Source organism: Camelus bactrianus, chromosome 17, assembly GCF_048773025.1.
Source record: "Camelus bactrianus isolate YW-2024 breed Bactrian camel chromosome 17, ASM4877302v1, whole genome shotgun sequence".
In the NCBI taxonomy this organism is placed as follows: Eukaryota; Metazoa; Chordata; class Mammalia; order Artiodactyla; family Camelidae; genus Camelus; species Camelus bactrianus.
The window spans coordinates 2,687,174-2,712,310 of NC_133555.1; the positions used below are offsets into that span (position 1 = coordinate 2,687,174).

Consider the following 25,137-nt stretch of genomic DNA (forward strand, 5'->3'; position numbering starts at 1 on the left):
TTGTGGAGCGGAAGGAGCATCAAAGGTCCTGGTTCTGCCTGTACATGGCTGTGTGGCAGCTGGCAAGTCCCTTTCCTTCTCTGGGCCCTGTTTACCCAGCCTGGACCAGGAAGGTGCCAGAGGATCATCTCCAAGAAAGAAAACAGGGGCACATTCTCCCAGAGTCACGGGGGCAGGAGTCAACCTCTGGGTGGCGCAGCAGCGCAGAGACACGAGGGAGTGACCATTTCCCAAAGAGGTCATCGTGAGTGCCCAGTGGCCCCGCAGAAGCAGCTGCGGCCCTTCACCCCGGCTCCTGCCCGGGCCCACTCGTCTGTCACCTTCCCTGTGGTACCCCTGTGGTACCCCCGCCCGCCGCCCTCCAGCTCCTGACACTGCTGCCGCCTGCATGGGAGCCCAGGGCGTCGGGAGGAACCCCCAAGACCATCTGCCCTCACACCATCCGCTCCGGTCCCTGCAGCCTCCTTCCCCATCCTTGCCACCACTGGCACGTTCTCCCACTCTCTGACCCCAGCCACCCTCTCCCAGCAGGAGACCTGGTTCCCGAACTTTCTCCAAAACCCCCGAGGCAGCGGGCCACCTGGGAGAGGTGGGCACCAGTCAGGGAAGCCACGGCCTTGGCTCTGTCTCCTGTCCAACAGAACGCAGCCCAGGGAGGCAGCGTCAGGCCGCGATGACCCAAGGCACGGTGCCCGCCGATGCGGGCTCTCGGGAAAGGCAGCTGGATTATTCTGGTTGTTAAGTCATTGATGGCACTGTGTGACATACTTGAGTGGGACAAGAGTGGGGACAGGAACATCTCCGACGGAGCCCCACGTGGGCCCCGTGTGCAAGCGGCCCCGCGTTACAACCTCCTGTTTGAACACCCGTCCCTCCTGCCAGACCGTGAGCCCCACGAGGGCAGGAACCATGCCCAACTCCAGTAAAGCCACTGGCAGCATCAGCCGGCGTTCCAAGTGCCTGACAGACAGCAACCCACTGAATCCGCACGGCGTCCCTAGGAGGAGATTTACCTCCACTGTCCCCAGGTTCCAGGTGAGGGCGCAGAGGCACCGGGGGCCACAGTTAGGAAGCGCAGGGACCGGCACTGGAACAGGCAGTCTGGCCCCAGGGCTAAGGGAAGCCGCTGAGCAGAAGGTAGGCGGGTGTGCCGGCATAGCCGCGCTCCCGCAGGCCTCGGCCACAGGGCTGGGTGTTGTAGTGGACACCATGGGGCCCACCCAGGTCCTCCTCCGGGACCAAGCACTCACTGCCCAGCTGCCCGAGTGTTGGCTGCTGAGGTCCAGGGGGCCGCCTCCCCCGAGGTCGTGCCCTCTCCACTGGCTGGCTGATGCTGGGGACCAAGGCCGGATCTCCCTGCCTCCACCAGGGACAAGTCTACGGGGCCATTCCAGCCCCAGGGCTTCTCTGGGACCAGCCAGAGCTTCTGCTGCCGCTGCGTCATAGCCCAGCTTCCCTCCCTCACCTCCCCACAGGTGCAGGCGAGAGGCTCTGCATGCAGATTGCCAGGTCAGGGGCCCTTTCCAAGGATGGTGATCTGAGACAGGAACTCAGCGGGCAGGCAGCCTGGACCCCACCACATGCACATGCACACGCACACACGGACCACAGGTGTGAGCGCTGCCCTGGGGGGGCTGTGGGCGGGGAGCGCACAGCCGACACTGCACCCCTGCTCCTTCTGCTCCCTTCCTGCTCCTCCCCCATCTCCTCTTCCTCCCCCCCCCCCCCAAGTCGATCCATCATGAGCAGAAAGCTTCATTTCAGCCGCCACAGCTGTATTCCTCTGGGCAACTCGGATGAAAGGTGGGGAAGGAGCTTTCTTTTTTCTTTTGGTAAACATTTGGAGTATTTTCTTCTTGGTCGCATTCTTTGAGGCATATTGGATGCCCTGACTTTAAGCAGGTATTCCTGCCTGCCTCGGGTGGGGACAGGACGGCAGGGCAAAGCTGCGTTCCCCAGGCCAGGGCCACTGGAATGCAGCCGGGTCAGCCCCGACGGTGGGAGGCGCGTCTCTATCCAGGGCCCCGGGGGAAGGGGTGCCCCCCAGTCCCGGGCAAGGGGCCTCCTGGCCTCGACTGGGACCCTCTGAAATCGGTGCTGGCTGGGTTACAACTGCTCAGACACCGTCTGTGCCCCCTGGTGTCCTGGGGTTGAAGCCCGGAGGCCCTTGCCTGGCTCTCTAGGCCTCCACACCCTGGCCTCTGCCAACTTTGGAGCCTGGCAGAAACCGTGTCTCATGGACAAACACCCCTCACCCCCAGACTTGTCTCTGCTAGGTCCCCACGCCCCCGCCACACCCCTGCTGTCACATGTGAGGGCACACTTACCGCCCCCTCCCTCGCAGCCACACACACACGACCCATGTGCTCACACACAGACCCCTCACACGTGTATGCTCCCGGCAGCCCCACCGCTCCCTACACACGCCATTCTCCCCGGAACAGCACCTGCTTACACGGTCACACGGCACACGCACAAGGCCCCGCGCACAGGGTCACACACTGATGCTCACGTTCACCCGTCAGGGGTGCCCGGACGGTGGAGGCAGCGGGGGCTCCCTGTGTGGCCAGCCCGGGCCCGGGGCGGCCTCCACGGGGCTCACCTGCTCACCGTGGCCGCCCCTGGTAGAGGTGGAACACAGGAGACCCACTGGGCAACGGCTGCCGGACTCACCGCCGGGCGGCCTCAGACGGGGTCTGCCCGCAGCCCTGAGTGACGCAGTCAGGGACCCCAGCCACAGCTGAGGGCCCGCAAGGCCGGCGGGAGCGGGGCAAGCCCTCCAGCACACCTTCCTCCCAACTTCTTTTGTCTGTTTTTTGAGGGTTTTTTTTTTTTCTTTTTCAAACTGAAGCCTGGTAGGGTTACAATGCTGTGTTAATTTCTGGTGTAGATTTCATAGTGGTTCAGTCACACATGCCTCCCAACTTTTGACGCATCAGTGAACTGGCCGTGACATTCACTCCCTCCCTCACTCATTCACTCTTCTACCACGTGTTAACTTAACCCTTGTCTCCAGCCCGCCCTGAGGTTGGTGGCCAGGGGGCAGAAGGAGGCGAGGGCCGCTGTCCTGAAACTTATGCTCTGTGGGGGAGGTGGCCATGCCCATGACTGCCACACGGCCCGAGGCGGACGCCAGCCTCCACCAGGACAGCTCTGGAGGGAAGTGCGTCCCGGCCCCTCCTGCGGTCTCAGCCCCCAGCAGTCCCCTCCCACAGCCCGACTGGAAAGTGTTTCTAAGACAATGGGAGAGTCTGAGTCAGGTGGGGTGTTACGCAGCACAGAGGAATTGTTCATGTTGCTCTGAATAATAACTGTGCCATTGTTGTGTTTTTAAAATCCTCACTGATGAGAAATACACAGTGCATGAAATAACAAGCTGCCTGGGGTTTGCCACACACAGTCCAGTTTGGGGCAGCTTGGGGTGGAGACTGGGATAGTGCTGCTGGCTGCTGGCCAAATGCTGGGGCTGGGGGCTGGGTCCGTGGGGCTGTTACACCGTTCTCTCTCCATCCACCCCACATCGTCCCTGCTGCCTCTTTGCCTTGTCTCCTCCATTCACCCTGGGTTCCCTGCTGTTCCTCAAACACACCAGGCATGCTTCTGCCTCCGGGCCTTTGCACTGGCCATGCCTCTGCCTGGAACACTCTTTCCCACTCTACCCACGGCACCCTCCCTCATTTCCTGGGTGTCTCTGCTCCGATCTCACCTTTGCCTGACCCCCGCCCTGGTCCGTCCTGCTCCCCGCGGAGATCAGTATCTGGCATAGCACACATTTTCTCTGCTCGGTTGTTCTTGTGTCCCACTAGAACGCCAACTGCCCGAGGGCAGGGCCTCAGTCTGTCTGCTCCCTGTGTGTCCCCAGCACCTAGACTGGCATCCAGAACACAGCTGGTGCTCAGAAACTATTTCCTGGATGAATGGCTGAGAGCAGGCACAGGGGAGCCCGACTGGAGTGGGGAGGGGAGGAGGTGGCCCCTGGGCTGAGACAGGACCCAAGGATGGCCAGGCTGGACAGCAGGGAGGAAAGAGCAGGCCAGCAGATGGGAATGGCATGGGCGATGGCCAGTGTGAAGGGAGCAGGGAGAGCCCAGAAATGGGAAGGAAGCCAATGGTCAGGCTGGAGGGCCAGCCCGCCCCTGGACAGGCTTCCTCAGGAGGACAGAACGGAGGCCTGAGCAGTAGGAAGGAGGCCCGGCCGGGCAGAACCGCAGGTGAGGAGGAGGAGGCACAGAGAAGCCAGAGGACCTCGTGCCGCTCTCCAGGGGCAGGCCCCTGGGAACTCGCTTTGGTGGAGAATCAGCTACAAACTGCCCAGATGACGGGGGCCAAGCCTGCATCCACAGCACCTGCTGACCTGTGTGGCCCTGGCCAGCCCCACGGGGATGCCAAGCCAGAGGACCCAGCGCACGGCTGGTCCTCCATCTGTACAGACCCTCCTTCTCTCCTGACCCGGAGACCCCGGCTCCTTCAGGGACAACCCTGAGAGTGACGGACTTCAAACACATGTGGGACCTGACCACAAGGATGGTGCAACAGCCAGACCAGGAACAGGCGTCCACACAAAACCTGTGCACAGACGTTCACTGCAGCACTATTCACAACAGCCCAAAGGCGAAACAACCCAAACGTCCATCGGTGGATGAACAGATAAACCCAGTGTGGTCCATCCGATGCAGTGGAATATTTTTCAGCCATAAAAAGGAGTGAGGTGCCGACAAGCGCCCCAACAGGGCTGGACCTTGAAAACGTGATGCTCAGTGAAAAAAGCCGGACACCTAAGGTCAGAGATTGTGTAATTCTATTTGCACAAAATGTCCAGAACAGGTAAATCCATAGAGACAGAAAGCAGATTAATGGCTGCCTGGGGCCCAGGGGGAAGGGGAGTGACTGCTGATAGCCACGGGGTTTCCTTCTGGGGTGATGAAAAAGTTCTAGAACTGATGGTGACGGTAATTGTGCGACTCCGTGAGCCCCCTCTGGGCACAGCTAATGTCAGGTCTTTCTGAACGACTCCAAGCCCACATCTGCCTCAGAGCCTCTGCGTCTGCTGTTCCCTCTGCCTGTGACCTCCTTCCTCTGGTTCCTCATCTGTCTTGCTCTGGAGGATCTAGAGGAGGCTATGTTCAGCAAGCATTTGCTGAATGAATGAATGAGTGAGTGAATTAACGAGTGAGTGAATTCACCGTGGCTCAGGAGCCTGGATGGCCATTTCCTTCACAGTGGGCTCTGGTAGAAGAGGCCCGACTTAGTCCCCAGAAGATTAAGCTGAATCCCCCAGGGAGGGGCTCTGGGATGGGGACATCAGATGCTCCAGAGCCCAGGAGGCAGGGCCTGCTGGCTGAACACCCCTAGTGCCCCTGGCCACCCCAGGTGAACCGCCCTGACCCCAGCAAGGCCCTGCCCCGGTGGCCAGGTATCACAGAAGCCCTTTGAACTCCCCATCCCAGAGCAGAAGCTCCCTCTGTGCTGGTGTCCAGGAGGGTGGGCTGGCCCAGCCCGCGGTTCCCTGCTGCCCTGCAGCCTGGCCAGAGGACATGGGCGCAGGGACGCCTCCCCTGTGATAGCCTCCTTCCTGCCCCCAGTGGAGTTAGGTTTTTCCAGGCTGGAGACTGGGAAAAGCACTGTGAGTTATCTCTGAAGGGCCGTTTCCTTCAGGGCGGAGGGGTGGGCACGCTAGAAGAGCTGATTCCTTACTGCTCTGTGGCCACGAGGAGCTGCCACAGGGGCTGAGCCCCAGGGCCGTGGGGCTTCTGATGTCCAGCCTCGCTCTCTGCCAGCTCTGAGGCTCCGCCTGCACATGGGCCTAGAGGGTGGGCACCTGAAGGAGCTGGAGCCTCTTACAGCCGAGGGAAGAAGAGGTCTCAATGTCCTGACTGGAGTCCCAGCTCTGCTGCCTCCCGGCTGAGTGGCCCAGGAACATCACTTAGCTCCCTGATCCTGGTTCTTCAACAAGCAGACTGGGGGCTAAAAACACCAAGCACAGAAACCATCACTGGAGCAGAGCACCTGAGGTGCCCACTGCACAGAGGGCACCTCCACGTCTGTGCAGAGGACTGTCTCTGCAGAGGATGCCAACCTGCTGGGGGACCCAGGAGGGAAGCTGGCTCTTCCCAGCTGGCCTGGACGCCAACTCCCAGCCTAGAGGCTATGGGGACGGAGTGAACACCCCCAAAAGGGAGTGAGCTCCCCATCCCCAGAGGTATTCAAGCCGGAGAGATCTGCACTGTCCCAAAGGGCCGCCACTGGCCACATGAGCTCTTGAACTGGGGCTGATCTGAAGGGAGATGTGCTCTAAGTATAAGAAGAACCACTGCCAGACATCAAAGGCTCGTGGGGAAAAAGAATGTAAACTCTCTGTATTTTCATATTGATTACAATGTTGTATTTCATATTGTACATCCAGACAATGTTCTAGACACATTAGATTAAGTAAAAGATACTAAGTTTAGTGTCACCCTTTTTGCCTTTTGGATGTGGCTACTAGAAAAGCTGAAATTATGCATGTGGCTCATAGTAATTTCTGCTGGACAGCACAGGTCCAAGTCCTTGGGCTCCAGGAGTCGTCCCAGGGCATCACCTGGGGGCTGGCTGGAAATGCAGACTCTCGGGCCCCACCCCAGGCCTACAGAACCAGAAGCTGCATTTTCACACACTCCTCAGGTGATTCGTGTGCACCTTAAAACCTGAGACGCCCTGCGGATGCCAGACGCCTGGGCCGGAGGTCTGCGGGGTCCCGCTTCAGGGTAAGCGAGAACAAGCGGCTTGAAGTCCAGCCGTGTTCTGTGAAATATAAAGTAACTGATACCTTGGCCCCTGAGCCACACACTCGGCCTGTGGCGTCCTTTCAGCCCAGCTCGCTCTCCCCGGGAAGCAAACACAAACCTTCAAGAGAGAAGGGCAGCTGGGCGGGGACGAGGCCCTCTCAGAGATGAGCAGCGTCCCGGAATACACTGCCAGCTGGCCTCCTGTAACTGTTTAAAGGCTGGGAAATAATCTCAGAAAACAACTGGGAAATGGATCTATGTGTTTAAAAAAAAAAAAAAAAAAGCAACTTCACTAACTCCTCCTAAATTCCTCCTCCGTTTTCTCTCCGAAAACTTGGCCCCAGGCATGAAATGGCACTAAATATAGAAGTGGTGAGCAAGTAAATCACTCAGAGGGGCCACCCGTCACCCAGGGCCCGTTTCACGGGTGAGCTGTGAACCTCTGGGAGCTGGGAGCTGGGATCAGAATGCTGACAGCCTCCCAACGGCGAACTGGCCAGGCGGGAGCGGGGCTGGGAGCCCACAGAGGCGAGCAGGGAGGGTGGTGCCCTTGCAAATGCAAGTCAGCCAGGTTCAAAGTCAGCGGTTGGTTTTTGGAGACACAGCCAAACCCGCACTCCTCACAGGGCCCAGGAAGTGACCTGCCCATCTCCCCCTCCCTGGACCCTAGACTCCAAAACACCCCTCTGTGACCTCCTCTCCTCCTTCCCTCTCCCTCACTCAGTGAGAGACACTGGCCTCTCTGCCTCAGGCTCTTATGCTTGCTGTTCCCTCTGTCTCAAATGCTGTTCCCCAGACGGTTCACTTCCTCACTTCCTGTTTGGGACTCACCTTCTCAGAGAGGCCTCTCCTGACTCCCTAATATAAAATGCCCCCTCCTGTGATCTGTGCCCCCTCACCCTGCTTTGTTTTCTTCATCTCAGCATTTACTACTCCCTGACAGTAGCTTCCACATATATTTGATTGCTTGTTTGTCCTCTGCTTTCCCTCTGGAATGTCAGCTCCATAAAGGCAAGTACCATCTAATCCCAGAGCATAAAACAGTGCCAGGCACATACATAGGTGCTTGATAAACATTTGTTAAAAGAATGAATGCGTGGATTTCCATCCCTTTCTTTCAGCTGGTCTGGTGACCTCACTGGGATCGTGTCCAACTTGCGAGCAATGAGCTCAGCTTTTCACCCATCCATTCAGCCAAGCATCCTTCCAAACAACTATCCATTCATCCATCTGTCCATCCATCCTTCCAACTGTCCATCCATATAACCATTCATCCAACCATTCTTCCAAATGCTATCTACCCTTCCAAGTATCTATCCATCCATCTACCCACATATCTATCCATCTAACCATTTTCTATTATTTATCCATCAAATCGTTAATTTATTCATCCACCCTTCCATCCAGCCAGCCAGCCATCCAAACATCTTCTAAAACCTACCCATCTAATCATACATCTGTGTATCCATCCATACAACTTTCTAAATTCTGTCTGTCTATTAATCTATCATCTACCTTTCTATCCATCCAACCACCCACATATCTATCAGCCCAACCACTCAGCTGTCCACCTGTCCACGTCAACTCCCAGATGGTCAGACCTCCTATCTCAGGGTCCCACAGTCCCCTACCCTCTCCTTTACCAAATGCAGCTCACACTCTCATGATTACACCAAGTAACTCACCCTTTCCCTCTGTTATTAGAACGTAAGCACTTCAACAGCAGAAACTGTGTCTTACTTGTCTCTGATTTCCAGTGCCTGAAAGAGGGCTGAGATATAGCCGGGGTCAGGGAATGTTTGCTGAGTGGATGTATTTTTCCTCCCCCCTTAGTTACTTGTGTTGCATTTCCTACTAGACTGCGCCCTGATCACAGGGACCACTCTTTAGTCACCTTTTGGCCTCTAAAATCTTGCACCGGACACAAAGAAGGCACAAGTATTTCATGAATGAGTGGGTGAAGGAATGCACAAAAGAGAATTGTAGCAAGAATAGAGACGCTGGAGCCACACTGCCTGTATTCAGATCCTGCCTCTCTGTTTTTCATCTCTGTGACCTTGGATGAGTTAGTGAACCTCTCTGTGCCTTGGTGGCCTCATTTGTAAAAGGGACCTAATACTACTCAGTTGACTAGGTTCTTACGAGAATTTATGCGTTGACATACGTGAGATACTTAGTATAGTGCCTGGAGTGAGATAAGGGCTACACAGGTATTTAGAAGTTAAATCTCTATTTACCACTGGCCCATTGGAACAAATATGGAAGACACAGACTCTCGAGTCAAGGTGAGAAGGAACCTTCCCTCTGAGCCTGTACTGAGTGCACAGAAGTCTCCTACAGCAAACACAATGGGATCATTTGGCAAGTTACCAATGTCACGTCAGGTGGTCATAAGTGCAAAGTAGGAAAAGAAACATGAAAGGGGACAGGAAGTGGTGAGACAGACAGGGGGACAATTTCAAATACAGTGTACAGGAAAAGCCTCCTTAAGAAGGCAATATTTGATTAAAGACTTGAGGCAGTAAAGGGGTGAATGTCTGGATGGGAGCACTCTAGGTAGCAGGAACAGCAAGTGCAAAGGCCCTGAGGTAGGGATGTACCCAGTGTGTTTGAGGAACAGTGTAGATGGAACACAGGGAGTGAAGGGGAAGTGGGAGATGAGGTCAGAGGTCACAGGGGTCCAGGCCATGAAAAGCCTTGTCGGCCACTGTGAAGACATTGGCTTCTGCTCTGAGTGAGTTGGGAGCCATTGTGAGGTTATGAGCAGAGAGGGGACAATTTAACTTAGGTTTGAGAAGGCTGCAGGGGCCAAGGTGGAAGCAGGGAGACAGGTTAGGAGGCAGCGGTACTCCTCCAGGTAGGAGATGCTGGCGCCCTGGCCCACGGGGTCAGAGGTGGGGGACATGAGGGGGCAGATTCTGCACAGATCTTGTAGGTAGAAGTAACACACTGGATATGGGGTGTGAATGAAGGAGTCGGGACTAGCCAAGGTTACTGGCCTGGACAACCGGGAGGGTGGAGCTGCTGTCTCCGAGCTGGCGGGGGATGCAGGCAGGAGCACATTTGTGGGGAAGGGACCAGCGGTGACAGCCGGGACAGTGAGTTTCTTGGGCCAGCAGACATCCTGGAGTGGGGAGGAGAGGGAGGCAGCTGGGCGCATGGGGCTGGAGTTTGGATGGGCGGACTGGGCTGGGGACTGGACTTTACGGACAACTTTGCAGGACCAGGATGTGGCATGTGCTTGGGTACCACGCGTGGGCGGGGCTCCCTCCACAGGTGGCTGCTCAGATGCTCCTGAGAGACCCAGATGGACCTCACCTGTCATGGAGCATGGAGGGCCAGTGTGGTGTTGTGCCCTGGCGACCCCCTCTGTCTGGTGAAGTGACAGATCTCAGTGAATTCTTGGACATCTCCTCCGCCACAAGTCCTCCTAGCAACTACACAAGTGACACATGGGAAACGTGGAGCTTTGGAGCCAGAAAGAGCCTTAGGAATAGAATACAGGAACTAAAACCTCACTGTGGCTTTAAAATTACTGCCACCACCGCTAATACTAGTAATGACAATGTTAGTAAGAGCGGCTGCCGGGTCCTGAGTGCTCATCACGCCAGAGCACGGACACAGCGCTTCCCCGGCGTGGCTCTCATGCAGGCGGCACCACGCCTCTGCAAAGTGCAAGTCATCACGGCCTTCCTCCCGGCGAGGAAACTAAGGCTTGGGGGAGGCGACCCAAGGTCACGCAGCAAACGTTGCAGAGTCACGTTTCTCTTACCCCTCTCCTCAGCCGTGTCATTCCCATTGCCCAGCATGAAACCCAGCATCTGCTCTGGGGGCAAGAGCACCGTGTGGCTAGGAGCCCCCGACCTGCCCCTCACCCAGGACTCTGCAGCCCAGGGCTAGACAGCGCCCTGCAGAGCCACCCACCCGGCAGACAGAGCGGCTCCTGGCCAGAGCCGCAGGTGTGGCGTCTGCAAAGTGGGCACAGTTGCATCCCTCACTTGGAGGGAAGCTGGGAGGCTTGGCCCAGAAAAAGTGTTCGAAAAGGTTTTGCAAATTAGAAAATGTTTTACAAATGCTGTCAGAATCGTTATTATTTTAGAATATGACCAATCCTTCCAGATCTAAAACACCCCCCCCCCCCATTGAGGGCTAGGCAGAGACTGAGAGAGGGCAGGCAGAGTGTGGCTGCAGAGGCAGGACAGCTGGGAGGCAGTCCTGGCTCTGATGTTTTCTACCTGGTGACCCCAGGACACCACTTCCCTGCTCTGTGCCTCTGTTTCCCTCATCTGTAAAATGAGAGTAACACCCTCTTCCCTGGGGGACCACTCGTGGAGAGCCCAGAGCCTGCCCCCTCCCCACACATACTGGGGGGGCCTTGGGCTCAGGGGAGCCCTCATCCTGTGGCAGCAGGGACCGTCCTGGAGACTGGGATGATGCTCGAGTCTCTGCCCGTCTGTGACATGGAGCCCAAAAGGACTCCCGAGGTTGTCGGGCCAAAGACGTGGGTTAACCCTGGCAGACAGAGCGCTGGGCTTGTGTCTCAAAGGCACACTGCAAGGTGAGGGCTTAAAGAAGGCCCTTTGTCAGGCAAAGAGTCCTTTGTCGGGACATACTAGGACCCGGATTTCTCCTCAGAGGGCTGGCAAGTGACGCTGCAGCATGGGTGCCAGTTCCTCCTGGTCCCAGGCCACGCCCTGTTCCTCCACAGCCCCCCAGCGCCTGCCCCCACCGCTCGGCTCCCCCTCCCCTGTCTCGGCAGATTTGATAACACCCGGGACTCCCACTCCCCCTCCCGAGGACAAAGGCGGCAATTGTCCCCGGTGGGCGCCTTTTGACTTGGTCTCACCGTGGTGTACCCGAGACCCTGGGCCCCACCTCACTCGGGAGGCCTCTGGGGCCTGGCCGCACTGCCCCCTCCCCACTGCGGCTGGTTTCAGAGGACCCCCCTCAACCCCCCTCAGGCCAGCAGCCACAAAGGGAATTCCTTCCAAGAGAACTGAGCTGGTCACTATTTGAGACCCCACCTTGGGGTGGCAGGGGGCCAGGGAGGTGAACGGATTGCCCCACCACCACGGAGACCTTTGTCGGGTCCCCTAAACATCAACTCCAAGGTCTGAGCCCACCGCCACTCCCGGCCGGCCTGTGCACGGGACCTTTCTGCAGCTGATGGAACTAACAGGGAGCCACGAGCCCCACGAGGCTACCAAGCACTTGAAATGTGGACTGAGGGGCTGAGTATTGAATCGTATTTATTTGTAATTAATTTAAATTGAAATGGCCATGTGTGGCCTGTGGCGACCGCAGAGGACAGTGCGGCTCTAAGCAGTTTAAATTCATCTGATCATTTAGTTTGCACAATACTCTATAGGGCTATCCTTGTTCCTGTTTACAGATGGAGAAGCTGGCACAGAAAGGCTAGTTAACATGCCCAAGGCCACACAGCTAGGAAGCAGGAAAGCTGGGCGTGGTCTCCAGAGCCCACCTCTCACGCGTGCCCAGAAGGACAAGGAGGATTCGTCAAGGGAGAGGATGTGGGTCCCGGGCTGCCTTCCCTAGGCTGAGCCAGCCCAGAAACCCTGAGACAACAGGAGGTGTGACAGGTCTCTGCACAGGCCTGGGCTCTCCTGGGCACCTCCTCGTCCAGTCACCAGCCCTGTGACGGTCCAGGCCCCCCCTCCTGCTGGGAACAGGCAACTCATAGAATCTTCTCTCCACGCAGCCAAGCTCCCTCCCAGCCGGGAAGAGTCCTCTCCCAGGCAGAAGACAGTGGCCTAAGGACTGTCCCAGGGCCACAGTGACCAGCTGGGGAGAGGACAAACAGCGCCTGAATAATCAACAATCTGGAACCACCAGGTAGTGGGGCCTTTGGGGGGCTGACGACCACAGAGCATCCAAGTTGCCCCAGACAGGGGATTGCAGAATCTTAGGATAACATCTTAGAGTCAGGATGTGAAAGCTGGGGGCGGGGATAAACAGATCTGAGTTCAAGAACCCTGGGGGCTGGTGAAACAGTTTGAGGTTAAAATCTGGATCTGGAGCCAGACTGCTTGGATTCAGACCCCAGGGCAGCACCTGCCAGCTGTGTGGCCCTGGGCGACTTTCTTTCCCTCTCTGTGCCTCGGTTTTCCATGTGTAAAATGGAGAGAACAACAGAGAACGAACGTCAAGCTCGTAGGACTTGTGGGGAGTCAGTCAGTATGTGCACTTCGAGGACTAACATCTGGCGGCTGTGTTCTCCCAGCCCACAGGCCCCTGCCCTCCGGCTTGCCCCACTTTCTCACCAGAGCTGCATCTTTGCTGGTTCCTCCTTCTGTGCTCCAGGTCCTGCCTGCAACTTTCCCACTGCCTACCCAGCCCATCACTGGCTGGGGGGCAGTGACAGCTCCCCGATGCCGCCCCTCCCAGGCCAGCGTGTCCAGCCGCCTCCCCTGGGTCTGCGCCAGGCTGCCTGTGCCCACCCAGGTTGAGAGGGAGAAGGGAGTCTCAGCAGACCAGAGCAAAGTAGGGTGCTGAAGACCCCGCCTCACAGAGCTGGGCGCCCAGAGACGTTTCCCTTCCCTGTGGGAAGGGCGGCTCCTGCCCGACCCCTGCGCCCCACCCCTGCGCCTCCCTGTCTCACCCCTCCCTTCCCGGCACCATCCACCGCTATCACCATGGCATCACTGGCCGGACCTGGCTGGGCCCTGCCCTTGCTATGTCATTGGAGAGAACTGGAAAAACTTCAGGCCTCATGGGTGTCCCCCCCTCCAGCCCCTTGCCAGCAGCTTCCGCCCTGGACCCATCCTGACTCCTTCCTCTGGGCCTGCACATCCCACTGGGCTGTCCCCAGTGGGCTGTCCCTAGTGGACCTCCCAGCCCCGAGGACAGCACCCCATCCAGCCCAGCCCCACCTGCCTTGGCCACGGGGAGCAGGAGGGAGGCTGAGCTGGGAACCAGATCCTGGGTGCAAAGCTCCTCTCTCCTCTCAGTGCGTGTGGCCTTGCCAGGGCCCTCATGACGGTGTCAGTCTCTCTCTACTAAATGGGCCCAAGGAGGGCAGTGTCCGGGTCTAAAGCCGTCCTGCAGTTCTCAGCACCGTCTGCAGACCACACCCCTCCCCAGGACAGGAGGGGTTGGGAAGGGTTGCCGGACTGAGCACATAAACAGACCAAAAACTGAACCTTGACTTAATATGTGCACCTGAGGACCTACTGTGCAGCACAGCGAACTCTATTCAATTTCTTGTAATGAGCTGTAATGGCAAAGAATCTGAAAAAAAATATATCTATATTTATAGTTGAATCACTTTGCTGTACGTGTGAAACTCACATTGTAAATCGACGGTGCTTCAATAAAAAATAAGAATTACAGAAAAAGGTTAATTCAAAACGGATCACAGAACCTTGAGGACCTTATGCTCAATGAACTAAGCCAGGCACAAAAGGGCAGGTGCTGTAAGACTGATACGTGGCCCCTAGAACAGTCAGATCCATAGTGACAGAAAGTAGCACGTGGTACCGGGGCTTGGGGTGGGGGTGGGGGACAGAGCTTCAGTTTGGGAAGATGACACAGTTCTGGGGATGGATGGTGGTGATGGTTACACAGTAATGTGGATGTTCTTAATGACACTGAACCAGGCACTTAAAAATGGTTGGAATGGTAAGTTGTACGTTGTATGTATTTTACGACAGTTAAAAAGCAGTGAATTTTAATAAAATAGATAAAATACAGATTTCTTCTGTACAGCACAGGGAACTGTATTCAATATTGTGGAGTAACTTTAATGGTAAAGAATATGAAAACAACTATGTATGTATGTATACGTATGACTGAAACGGCACGCTGTACACCAGAAACTGGCACAAGTAACTGATGACATCATTTAAAAAATTTAAAACAATTAAATGTAAAAGGAAAAATGAAAAAAATTAATGAATTTTAAAAATGGATTTTAAAAGGAAATAAATCTTAGTTGATTTTAAATTAATTAAAAAAAAAAAAAACAAAGGCTGGACTTCAGTGTAAAATGTAAAACTACAAAGCTGTTAGAAAAAAACACGGGAACAGCTTCCGAGGACTCAGCCAGGAGTTCTTAGACAACACAAAAGCACTATCCATAAAAAGGAAGAACTGATAAACCGGATCTTAGCAAAGTTAAAACCTTTTGCTTTGCACAAGAGCCCGTGAAGGGGAGGAAAAGATAAGCTGTAAACTGGGCGAGAGACCTGCAAACCAGTAAAGCATGTGTGTGACAGAAGACGAGCATCTCACACATATGAAGGAATCTCAAAACTCAGCTGTGAAAACCTAACCTACCTAGAAAGCGGGCAAAAGACACGAACAGTCCCCACTGAAGGGGACATGTGGGCGGCAGATTCGCACACAGAAGGGTGGTCCACATGGCCAGCTGTCAGGGAAATGCTCGTTAAACCCGCAGGGAGGTACACGCAGCTCTTGGAATGGCACAACCAAACAGCGGTGATGACACCGGATGCAGGAGAGGATGCTGAAAACCTGGACCCCTTGGGCACTGCTGGTGGTAACGTGAGAGGGCACAGCCACTCTGGGAAAGGCCAGCACTTTCTTGCAAGCTTAAGATACAACGACGGTACGATCCAGCAGCTACGCTCTTGGGCATTTACCCCAGAGAAACGGAGCCTTGCGTTTACACCAAAACCTGCCCATCAATGTTCACAGCAGCCTTGTTGGTAAAAGACCCATGTTGGAAACAACCCAGGCATCCTTTAACAGGTGCATGCTTACAGAGACAGTGGCGTAGCCAAACCGTGGAACCCCGCTCAGTAATAAAAAGGAACGAGCTCTTCAAAAATGTGACAGGTTGAATGAATCTTGAGGGGATGACGCTGCGTGAAGGAAGCCAATCCCAGTAGGTTCCGTACTGTGCAATTCCATTTATAGAACATTCTCGAAATGGTGAAATTGCAGAGATGGAGAACAGACGAGTGGCTGCCAGGGAGTAGGAGGGGACAGAGGAGGGAGGGGAGTGGCTTGAAAAGGGTAGACAGCCATCCCCAGGGCGGAAATGCTCTGCGTCGTGCCTGCATTCATGTCAGTACCTGGCTGGGATACCGTCCTACGGTCTTACGAGCTACTGGGGGAAACCAGGCAAAGGTCACACAAGATCCTCCTGAATTCTTACAACTGCCTGTGAATTGACCATGTCTCAGCATAAGAATTTTAATTTAAAAATGTGAGAAACCCATTTAAATTTTCATTTGAGATGAACAATGAATATATATTTACTACACACATTTGGGACTTCCTTGTACTAAAAAAAGTATCTGTTACCTCAAATTCAAATTCAGCTGGGAGCCCTGTTTCTTACTGGGCAATCCTACTCCTGGGAATCCCCCAGGTAAGAGAGCCCTGTCGTGTCACTTAGCCACTCAACAAATATTTCTCAAGCACTTCAGCACGTGCTAGACACCGTTCTAGGCACCGAGGTGCAGCTGTAAACTCACAGCACTGTGACCCTCGTGGTGCTGACACTGTAGGGGGAGACGACAGGGAACAAAGACATAAAAAGCTGTGCAAATAAGATAATTTCATACAGTGGTAAGTGTCATATAGAAAATAAAGCAGGATAGTGTACACAGAGACTTGAAGTGGACGTAGGGGAGGAAAGTCAGGGAGGGCCTCCCTGGGAAGGGGGTATCTGAGCAGAGACCTGAAGGAATACAAGGAACTAGTTATGCAAACCTATGAGGGAAGGGCATTCTAGATAGGGGAAACAGCCTGTGCAAAGGCCCTGGGGCAGGAACACGTTTGGCAGACTCCAGGAGCCCGTGGCTGGAGATGTGGTTGGTGCCCAGTGGTCCTGAGAACCCTGTATCCCCCCTGCCCACATGTCAGGACCAGAAGACCCTTCTGAGACAGAAGGCCCCACCATGGAAGAAACTGAGGCCTTGGAGGGCTGGGATTTGCTCAAAGCCACCCCTGGTCCAAGTCTCTCAAGTTCCAGCTGGAAGTCTTTCCACTGGGAAGCTAAGAACCCACATCAGCACCTGAGCTGGAGCAGGAATGGAGGGCACCGCAGACCAAGGAGGCCTCCTTCCAGCCGGGCCTGGGCAGCCGGCTTCGGGCCAGGCAGGGCCCGGCCCCTCAGGCCCTCAGCATGCCACTGGTGACCACTCTATCTGGTCAAATATGCAAGTGGCCCTCAGGACACAGAGAGGAGCATAGCTGAGCAAACCTTATCTGGGCCCCGCCCCAGCAGCCAGAGGCCAGGTCCCTGGTGTCCCCTGACTCACAGGCCTGCGTACAGCCAGGGCAGGGCGGGAACCGAGCTCCGGGAGCACCCAGACCAGACGGGGCAGGGCAGGAAGGGACAAGACCGGCACCCTCCATGAGCAGAGGCTGGGCAGGGACTGGGAGGTGACTTCTCACTCCGGTGGAATTCCATCCCCCTGAGCTCACCTCCCTTGGAGCGAGCGGCACATTCCAGCAGGGGCCAGCCCCGTCCCAGCTGGGCCCCCATCCCCAGGGCTGCCTCTCTTGGGCTCAGTCACTGCGCTCCCAGGAAGGGGTTGAGGGCGCCTCCCTCCCCTGGGCCCCCGGAGCTCCAGCACACTTCCCCCCCGGGGCACAGCAGAGATCGACAGCCCGCCTGGCCCGCTGCAGTATCACCGTGGAGGCGCGAGAGGCCGGGCTTCCAGAGCTGGGACCCAGCAGGAGCTGGCTCAGAGCACAGTCGGGGCTTCTCTGCACCCACAGGGGGCTTTTTACGCGTGCTTGGGAGTGCAGCCGAAAACCCACCTGCCTGTCTTCTCTCCTGCCTCCCCTCCTGCCCAGGCGCCCGCTTCCCCAGGGCCGTGTGCCCAGCGCTGGGCTTTTCCACTAGCATCTTCCTGCTGGGTGATCCTGCCGAACACCAGGGCTCCTGAAACCGCTTCCCATCGGTGGCTGCCAGGAAGTGGCTCCAACCACGAGCCCCTCCAGGCACCAGTGGCCCCTAAGCATCTCCACCTGCTGCCCACAGGGCTCCCACTCCTCTGCCCAAAGCACCCCAATAATCACCTGCCCTCAAGCCCAGCCTCCCCCGTCCCAGCTCCTACCCCAGCGAGGAGCGGCGCCTGCTGTCTACCCCAAAGGCGACCCAAGGTGGGTCCTGCCTACTCTGCCGCCTGCGCAGCTGTGCCTCCCGCCCACCCGTGGCCCCTGCTGGGTTGGGGCGGCAGCTGCCACCCTGCCCCCTTCATGCTGTTCTCCACTTGGTCCCAGAGAGGGCCAGAAACCCGCCCACAGCACTCTCCACTCCAAAGCCTCTTCAGGAAACATCAGCCTGAGGGGAAGCCCTGCCCTGGGCCTGGCATTCAAGGCCCTGCTCTTGGCCCAGCCCCTCTGCAGCCTCACTGCCCATAATCCACCTGCTTCCCAGACATGCTGGGTCCACCCACCCCCATCCATGCTTTTCTAGGACTTCATGCTTTTATATATGCTGTTACTTCCCCCTGAACCACCCTCCCTCCCACCTGCTCTGTCCACCTAGAGGACTCCTACCTATCCTTCAAAGCCCTACTAAGGGGGGGCCCTTCTTTTTGCCCCTAGAGGTATCCAGACATCTCCAAGAAGAAACCGCACCTCCTCTGGGTTCTAATGCCCCCCTGTGTTGCACTCTCCTGCCGCCACGTCTGCTGCTCTCCGCCTCTCTCACGAGCCTGAGCATCTTGAGGGCAAGCAGCGTGGCAAGCTCATCTCCTCACTGTCCCAAAAGGCTGGAAAGAAACGACTCAAAGCCACAAAGATTCTGCCACCCAAATATTTCAAGCCACTGCTTCTGACGTCTCTCTCCCTCCCAACGATCCTGATTCCAAACCCCACATGTAAGGGTGTAAACCTAATAGTCTAAATCCCAACCTGAACAGTCTGATTTCAATCCCCAAATACTATGGCCCTGAAATTCCAAGAGAGGGAGAGACTGTGATTCTAAAATCACCCCCCAGAGGACGTGCTGGCTTCTTCCATCTCTGTCTTCGATTCGACCCCGCAGACCACACAACTGCACGGGAGAGACAGGGTGGGCAATGCAGGGCAGGGCCTCCCTAGCCCCGTGGCCCACCCCTGCAGGTGAGGCCTGGCTCTGCCTGGGCTCGGACCCAGACTGAGACCTGCGAGGACAGGGTGCCCCCGACCCACGGCGTTTATCCTGCCTGGTCTGCCGGCTGAGTCGGCGGGCACCCCTGCAGCCCCCGGGTCCCCCCTCACTGGGCCTGCCACCCCACCCCCGGGATGCACCCCCTCCCCGCCCTCCCCTCCTCCTCTGCTCTCGCACCAGCTGCCAACAGCCCCAGAGCCTGTGGTCAGGTTGGGTCTTGCCTCCTCACAGCAGGAGGAGGGAGCCAGTGATAAACACATCTGCGATCCTTTCCAAGACACGCAGCCAGGAGCGGCTGCAGGCTGGCCCCTTTCCTCCTGTCGGTTCCAGCTCCACTGTGCATGGGGCCCACGGAAGCCTGTTTGTGGGTGGGGGTTCTGGGATGGGGTTCCATGCTTTTGAATCAGTGGCTCGTGGTAGGGTCCCAGGGTCTCCCACGTATGACCTCGACTGCCACTGGGGGTGTAGAACAAATCTAGGATTACAGTCCCATTTGACAGATGAGGAAACTGAGGCTCCCAAAAGGGATGGCGCCCAGAGCTGACATACACCAAGCCCTACCTTCCCCAGGCTGAGCAGCTGCCCTGCTCCTGATGCTTGGCTGTGCGTCTGGGCCCTTGGGGCGCCCGAGGGCGGAAGGTGAGGGGCTAGGCTGGGAGACCACCTTCCTGTCATGCTCTGGCTGAGCGATTGGCCACTGCTTGCACCCTCGTACCACAAAGAGGCCCAATTAGGGGTTAATCAGGCCTTGCCTGTGCACACTGGGGAGTCCCAAATTCTACCTCGTGGCTCTGGAAAATATACAGTGCCTGGTTGATCTGCTGTTCCAGGAAGCCACCCTCAAGTGCCTTCCCGAACCAGAGTGGAGCTGGGCTGGCAGGGGCGGTGGTGATGCAGGTGCGTCCCTGAGCTGGGAAAGCCACTCTTGTTCAGAAATATCAAGTCAGGCCCAACCTGCACTCCACCAAGATGCCCAAGCCCCATTCCTGGCTCTGCCCAAGGCCTCACTCTGCTGCCCTGGAGTCAGTCTCTGTGACTTCTGCCCTTCTCTGCTCCAGAACCATCAGTGGCTCCCCAGTGACCAGACAATACTCAACCATTCACTCTTATTTAGAGCGCCTCTGTACACCAGGCCCCAGGGTGCAGCTGTGAACGAGATGCATGAGGTCCTGATCCTGATCAGGCTTATGATCCAGGGAGGGGGGAAGGCCCAGAACAAGGCACTGCCTGGGAAGGGAGGAGGAGGTTGAAAGGGAAACCTCTCTGAGGAGGGGACATCTGAGGTGGAACTTGGGCAGTGGGGGACGGCAGCCACAGGAAGGTCTGGGGGAGAACCCTGGCCTGGCAGGTGACCTTGTGGGTGCCCGGCTGCTCTGACCCCTTCAGGGACCTGCAGCCCAGCCACTCTGGGCGCCTGAACTGGCCCAAGCCCCCACCTCCTGGCCTTGGCCACTATGTCTCCACACCAGACCAGGGCTGCCTTCGCCTCTCTCCTCTGCCGAGCCAAACTTCACTCATTTTCTCGGGCCCACCTGCTCCAGGAAGCCCCCTGGGGTCGCTCTTACGATGTCTGACAGCTCCTACCACCTGCATCACCCACGAGCTACCCAGAGCGGCAACCACGGCCCACACGCCTGCTGGAGCTGGCGGCTCAGAAAACCCTCTCCCACCTGATGTGGACCAGAGCCTCCTCACCCCAGGCCAGGCACTCTTGCCTTTATCTCCCACTGTGGCCTAACCGGGCAGCCATACACGAGAAAGCAGGCTGGGAGACGGAAGCCACTTGTCCACGTCCGGTCCTCCCCCAAGGATGAGAGCGTCAAGGGCAGGAGGGAGCCTGTGACCTCAGCCCTGGGGAGTGATCCGACCACAGACACTGGGAGGAACGACCGGCTGAGAACTCTGGAGGGATGGACTGCACCAAGCAGCAGCTCCCGGCCACAGGACCGAACAGGCAGGGCCTTGCAATTTACTGCAAGCCATCGTCCTGGGGCAGGCCAGGTGAGCGGCCTGCCTGGGTGACTCACCGTGGCCACCTGGGAGGCTCTGACAGGCCGGATGTGGCCGGAGGCTGCAGAGGAAGTTGGAGGGTATCTGCAAGCCAGGGTCCTGCTCCCCACTCCCCGGTGTGCAGGCCACCCCCCAACCACACTCACCAGACAGGTCCCTCCCGTAGGACACCAGTTTGCAGGCTCTGTGGTCACACCCACCCTGTGCTGAGGACCAGCTGTGTGCCAGGCTCTGGGGTAAGTGCTCTCCTGCCTCCTCCCCGCCCCTCCTCGGCTCAGCCCGAGGACACTCCTGCCAGCTCTGCCACTTTCCCAGGAAGAAATGAGTGGCAGAGCTGAGACCTGAACCCACGCAGCACAGTGCCAGCCCGCGGCCTGACCACCGCGACACAGCGGTCCGGCTTGTGCAAAGAATGCCAACTCCAAAGCCAGATGCCAAGCTTCCAAATCTGCCTTTGCCCCCAATTACCGTATTTCTTAACCACTCTGTGCCTTAGTTTCTTCACCTGCAATGGGATAACAATGCTACCCCAGGACGCCAGGAGGATTAAGGGAGCTGATACTTCTGGAGCCAGGAGGCGGCTGGCCCACGGACGTGCTCTAGGGAAACAGGACCACTGGGCACCCGAGTGGGCACCCTGAGGCCCAGCCTTAGCCAGCACGGGGGTGTTGAGCCCTAGCGTGGCCGTCTTTCTTTTTCCCTTTTTCTGTATTTTTTAAGTTACTGCTGTGCTGGCTGCCAGTTTTAAATGCCAGCACGTAAAACACAAAGTGCCTGTGCATGAAAATCTGAGCCCCAGGACAGAGAATGCGGCCACCCTGGGCCAGCTCCCCGCACAGCCGCTATGGCCGGAGCCAAGTGGGGGCCACATGGATGGGGTCTGTGTGTCTGACGGGGGCAGGCTATCCACAGCCCTGGGCACGGCTCCCCCATTGTCATCGCTGGTGCTCCTGCCTGGCTTCCCAGGCACCCGAATCTGTGGCCCCACCGATGCCCACATACACCCCATCACTGCAGAGGTCCACCCCCACCCAGATGGCACCGAGTCCCCCTCCCCATGTGCCCTGGACCACAGAGCCAAAGTCAGAGCCTTTCCTCTCCCAGTATCACCTGGGCCTGCGGGCTCCAGGGTAGGCCCTGAGCATCTCGGCATTTACAGGCACTTCCGGAGCCCACTCCCAATGTCAGGCCTCAGCCCAGGACGCCACTGAGCCAGGCAGCACTGACTTGGGTGCCCCGAGATGCCTGGCTAAGCTGACTCTGCTCAAATACTTCCCAGGATAGGGAGCTCACTCCTTCCCTGGTAACTTAATCTGGGTCTCAGTGGCTGTGTCCGGTCCTCACACTGGCAGGACCTGCTCTCCTGTGACACCTTCCCACCCCATAGGCCCTCATGCACTCTGTGTCCGCAGACCCATCTGCCCCCTTGCCCTTGGACAGCCAGCTCCTCAGGGGATGGGCTGTCTAGACCCATTTCCAACCCAGCTGCCCCTACTAGGAACATCCTGGGATGTCCCTGACTCTTCTAAGCTGAACCCAGAATCTAGGAGGATCTGAGGAGGCAATGAAGAGGGAACAGTCACCTCCATTATTCCGAGCTCCAGATCTTGGTTAAGGTGACCAACCCTGGCAGCCACTTCACAGGGATGACTCCTACTGAACTCACCTCAGCCCCTCCCCACAATGAGTCTGGCACAGATGATTTTGTGGCCCAAGTATGAGAGTTGACATCCGCCCCTCTTTCCATCTTCCTGAGTTACATTCAATATGTTTTAACAGAGATTCAATGATTCAACTTCTTTGGTAACCGACAAGCTCCATGTCACGCAGAAACCCTGACCAACAGCAAAGCAACAACAGATTCAAGCAGCAGGAGGCCAAGGGCAGAGCCCTGTGCCCAACGCCGGAGCCCCAGGCAAGCTGCCCTGCAGCGTCTCTGTGAGAGCCGCCCGGCGCCCCTCCCTGGCCACCTACCTTTCGGCCCGCCTCGTTATTGTGTAAGTTCATGAGGGTCCGGGCGTTCTGCTTGATCTCCCGTGCATCCACAAAAACCTTGGCGAAGCCGATGCCATAGCGGATGTCGGCAGAGCAGCCACCCCACTTCCAGCCCTCGTCCCGGTGGTACTGGCCTTGCTTCTCCTTGTCGCAGCCACAGTCGCTCAGGTTGCCCTGGGTACAGGCCGCGGTGATGGCGTGGGCCACGCCGGCCGCGATGATGGCGTAGGTGAAGGCAGCCTCCCGGCTCCCTGTGAGGACGAGAGTGGAGAGACGGGGTTCAGGCCCGGGCGCCCTGGGATGAGACGGGAGGCTGAGCTCACTGGAGGGGCTGCGCGGACTGACCGAGCGCCCACTGCTGAGTCCGAGAACGCTCTGTCCTGAGCAAGCCCATCACGCGACGCACGTCCCCTCCCCAGTCACTGAAAGCCCTCGGGGAGTCGACCGGGCAGAGGGGGACAGGAGCGTGCAGGCCAGCCGCCCCGCCTCCAGGTCAGACGAGGGACCCCTCTGCGGACTGCCACTCGCTCTCCACCACACCGACGTGGCCGTGGCCGTGGCCGTGCACACGCGCAACACTCACAGCACCTGGTGACACACTGTAAAGCAGCTTCTAAACGCCCACAGTGTACACGGGCCCTGCGGCCAGAGGCCCGGGGAGGGCAGAGCTCAGCAGCAGCGCGCACGCTTAGCGCGCCTCCCTGTGTCTCAGTCTCCTCGCTGTGAAGCGGGGACACAGCCATCGTCCCTTTTCCACGGGGATGACAGGGAACAACAAGAGGTAAGAGTCTGTCGGTGGAAAGCGCTCGGCTCCTGGCCTGGCTTGTCACACCTGCCTGGCACGGCAGCTCCTGTGCTGGTGGCTCTGCTATCGCTGCTGTGTGTCACCTGCCGTGTAAAGGTCTGTCCCCTCCTCTGCTCCGGGGCCCCCTCACTAGGCTGTGAGCATCTCCCGACAAAGCCAGGACCTGCCTCCTCACATCTGCCTCCGCGGGCCTCAGTGCGACACAGAAGACGAGGGTGGCAGAGGGGAGAGGGGACCACCCGCGGGCAGGTGGGGGGATGCCCCTCCGCAGGTCTTCCCGTTCTGTGGGGACTGGGAACTACCAGGAAGGACTTACCCCAGCCCTGCAGGATGGCACTGGGGCAGTAAGCGGGGCAGAAGGGTCCTGAGCAGCTGGTACAGGAGCCAGGACCCAGGTGGGGAGTCACCCAGGCCTGGTGCAGTATCGGCGCCACCCGGCATCCCTGGGTCAGAGCAGCACCCCTGCCCGGGATGGAGGGGACCCACGCCCCGCGTGAGGTGTGCCCCGAGCCGGGCTCAGCGAGCGCCCCGCAGGGAGAGGCCCAGAAGGAAGGGAGCAGTCTGGAGGAAGTGCTTCAGGAGGCTGGGGATGGGTGGCCGAGGAGGCAGGGGAGACAGCAACCTCCAAGTTGCTTCAAGCCCCGGGTCACTGTGAGCCGGACTCAGGCAGACCTTTCCTCACCCACCCCTCACTCACCCTACGGGCCTCCTCACCCAGGCCGCTGAGACACAAGCAGCCCGGACCCCTGCCCCCGGGCACCACCCGCCCACCTGCGGACACACAGGCCTGTGCACCTGCTGGACCGACGGCCTCACCGTGCCACCGCCTGGCTCTGGCATCTACTGGCAGCCCTGTTAACACAGGGACTCTGGAACCCAAATGCCAGGTTCAAATCCCAGCTCTGCCCCTGACTGACTGGGACCTGGACAAGTTCCTTCTCCTCTGAGCCTCGGTCCCCAGGCACCAGCTCACACGACTGTGCCTCAAACACACAAGAAAAGACTACACCCGAGGAGACAGCCAGCAGATCGCGGACACCAGGGAAAGAGTAATCAGACTCAGGGTGCACAGCAAGTAGGCCCGGGGGGAGGGGGTCCCTGTCCCACCGCCTTCTAGCTGGGTGGCCTTGGGTGAGTTACCTAACTGCTCTGGGCTCCAGTTCCTCCACTATAAAATAGGATGACAACCACCTACTTTATTTAGGGAGGTCGAGAGGACTAGAAAAAATTAAAAAGGTAAAGCATTGAGCAAGGAGCATGGCACGAGAGAGTGACCCTAGCGATCAGATTCATCGCAATTCTATGGTTGGTGGTGATAACGGTTCCTTCTAAGAAGTCTGTGAGGGAAGGAGCAGGGGTCTTCATTTGTTGAAGACACTAAGGCCAAGAGAAAAGTCTGGCCCGCCCAGGCCACCCAGCAGGCGGGCAGCAGAGCTGAGCTGCCCGCTTGGCCTCCGGATACCCAGCGC

The 25,137-nt window shown here is 57.6% G+C and overlaps 1 protein-coding gene across 1 annotated transcript in view; it reads right to left on the reverse strand.

Moving 5' to 3' along the window:
- Positions 1 to 25,137, reverse strand: part of WNT7A (Wnt family member 7A) — a 59,898-nt gene that overhangs the window by 14,986 nt on the left and 19,775 nt on the right. Inside the window, exon 3 of the mRNA XM_010953114.3 lies at positions 22,843 to 23,114. Coding sequence (XP_010951416.3) covers positions 22,843 to 23,114 — 272 coding nt within the window. The remainder of the gene's footprint in view (positions 1 to 22,842; positions 23,115 to 25,137) is intronic.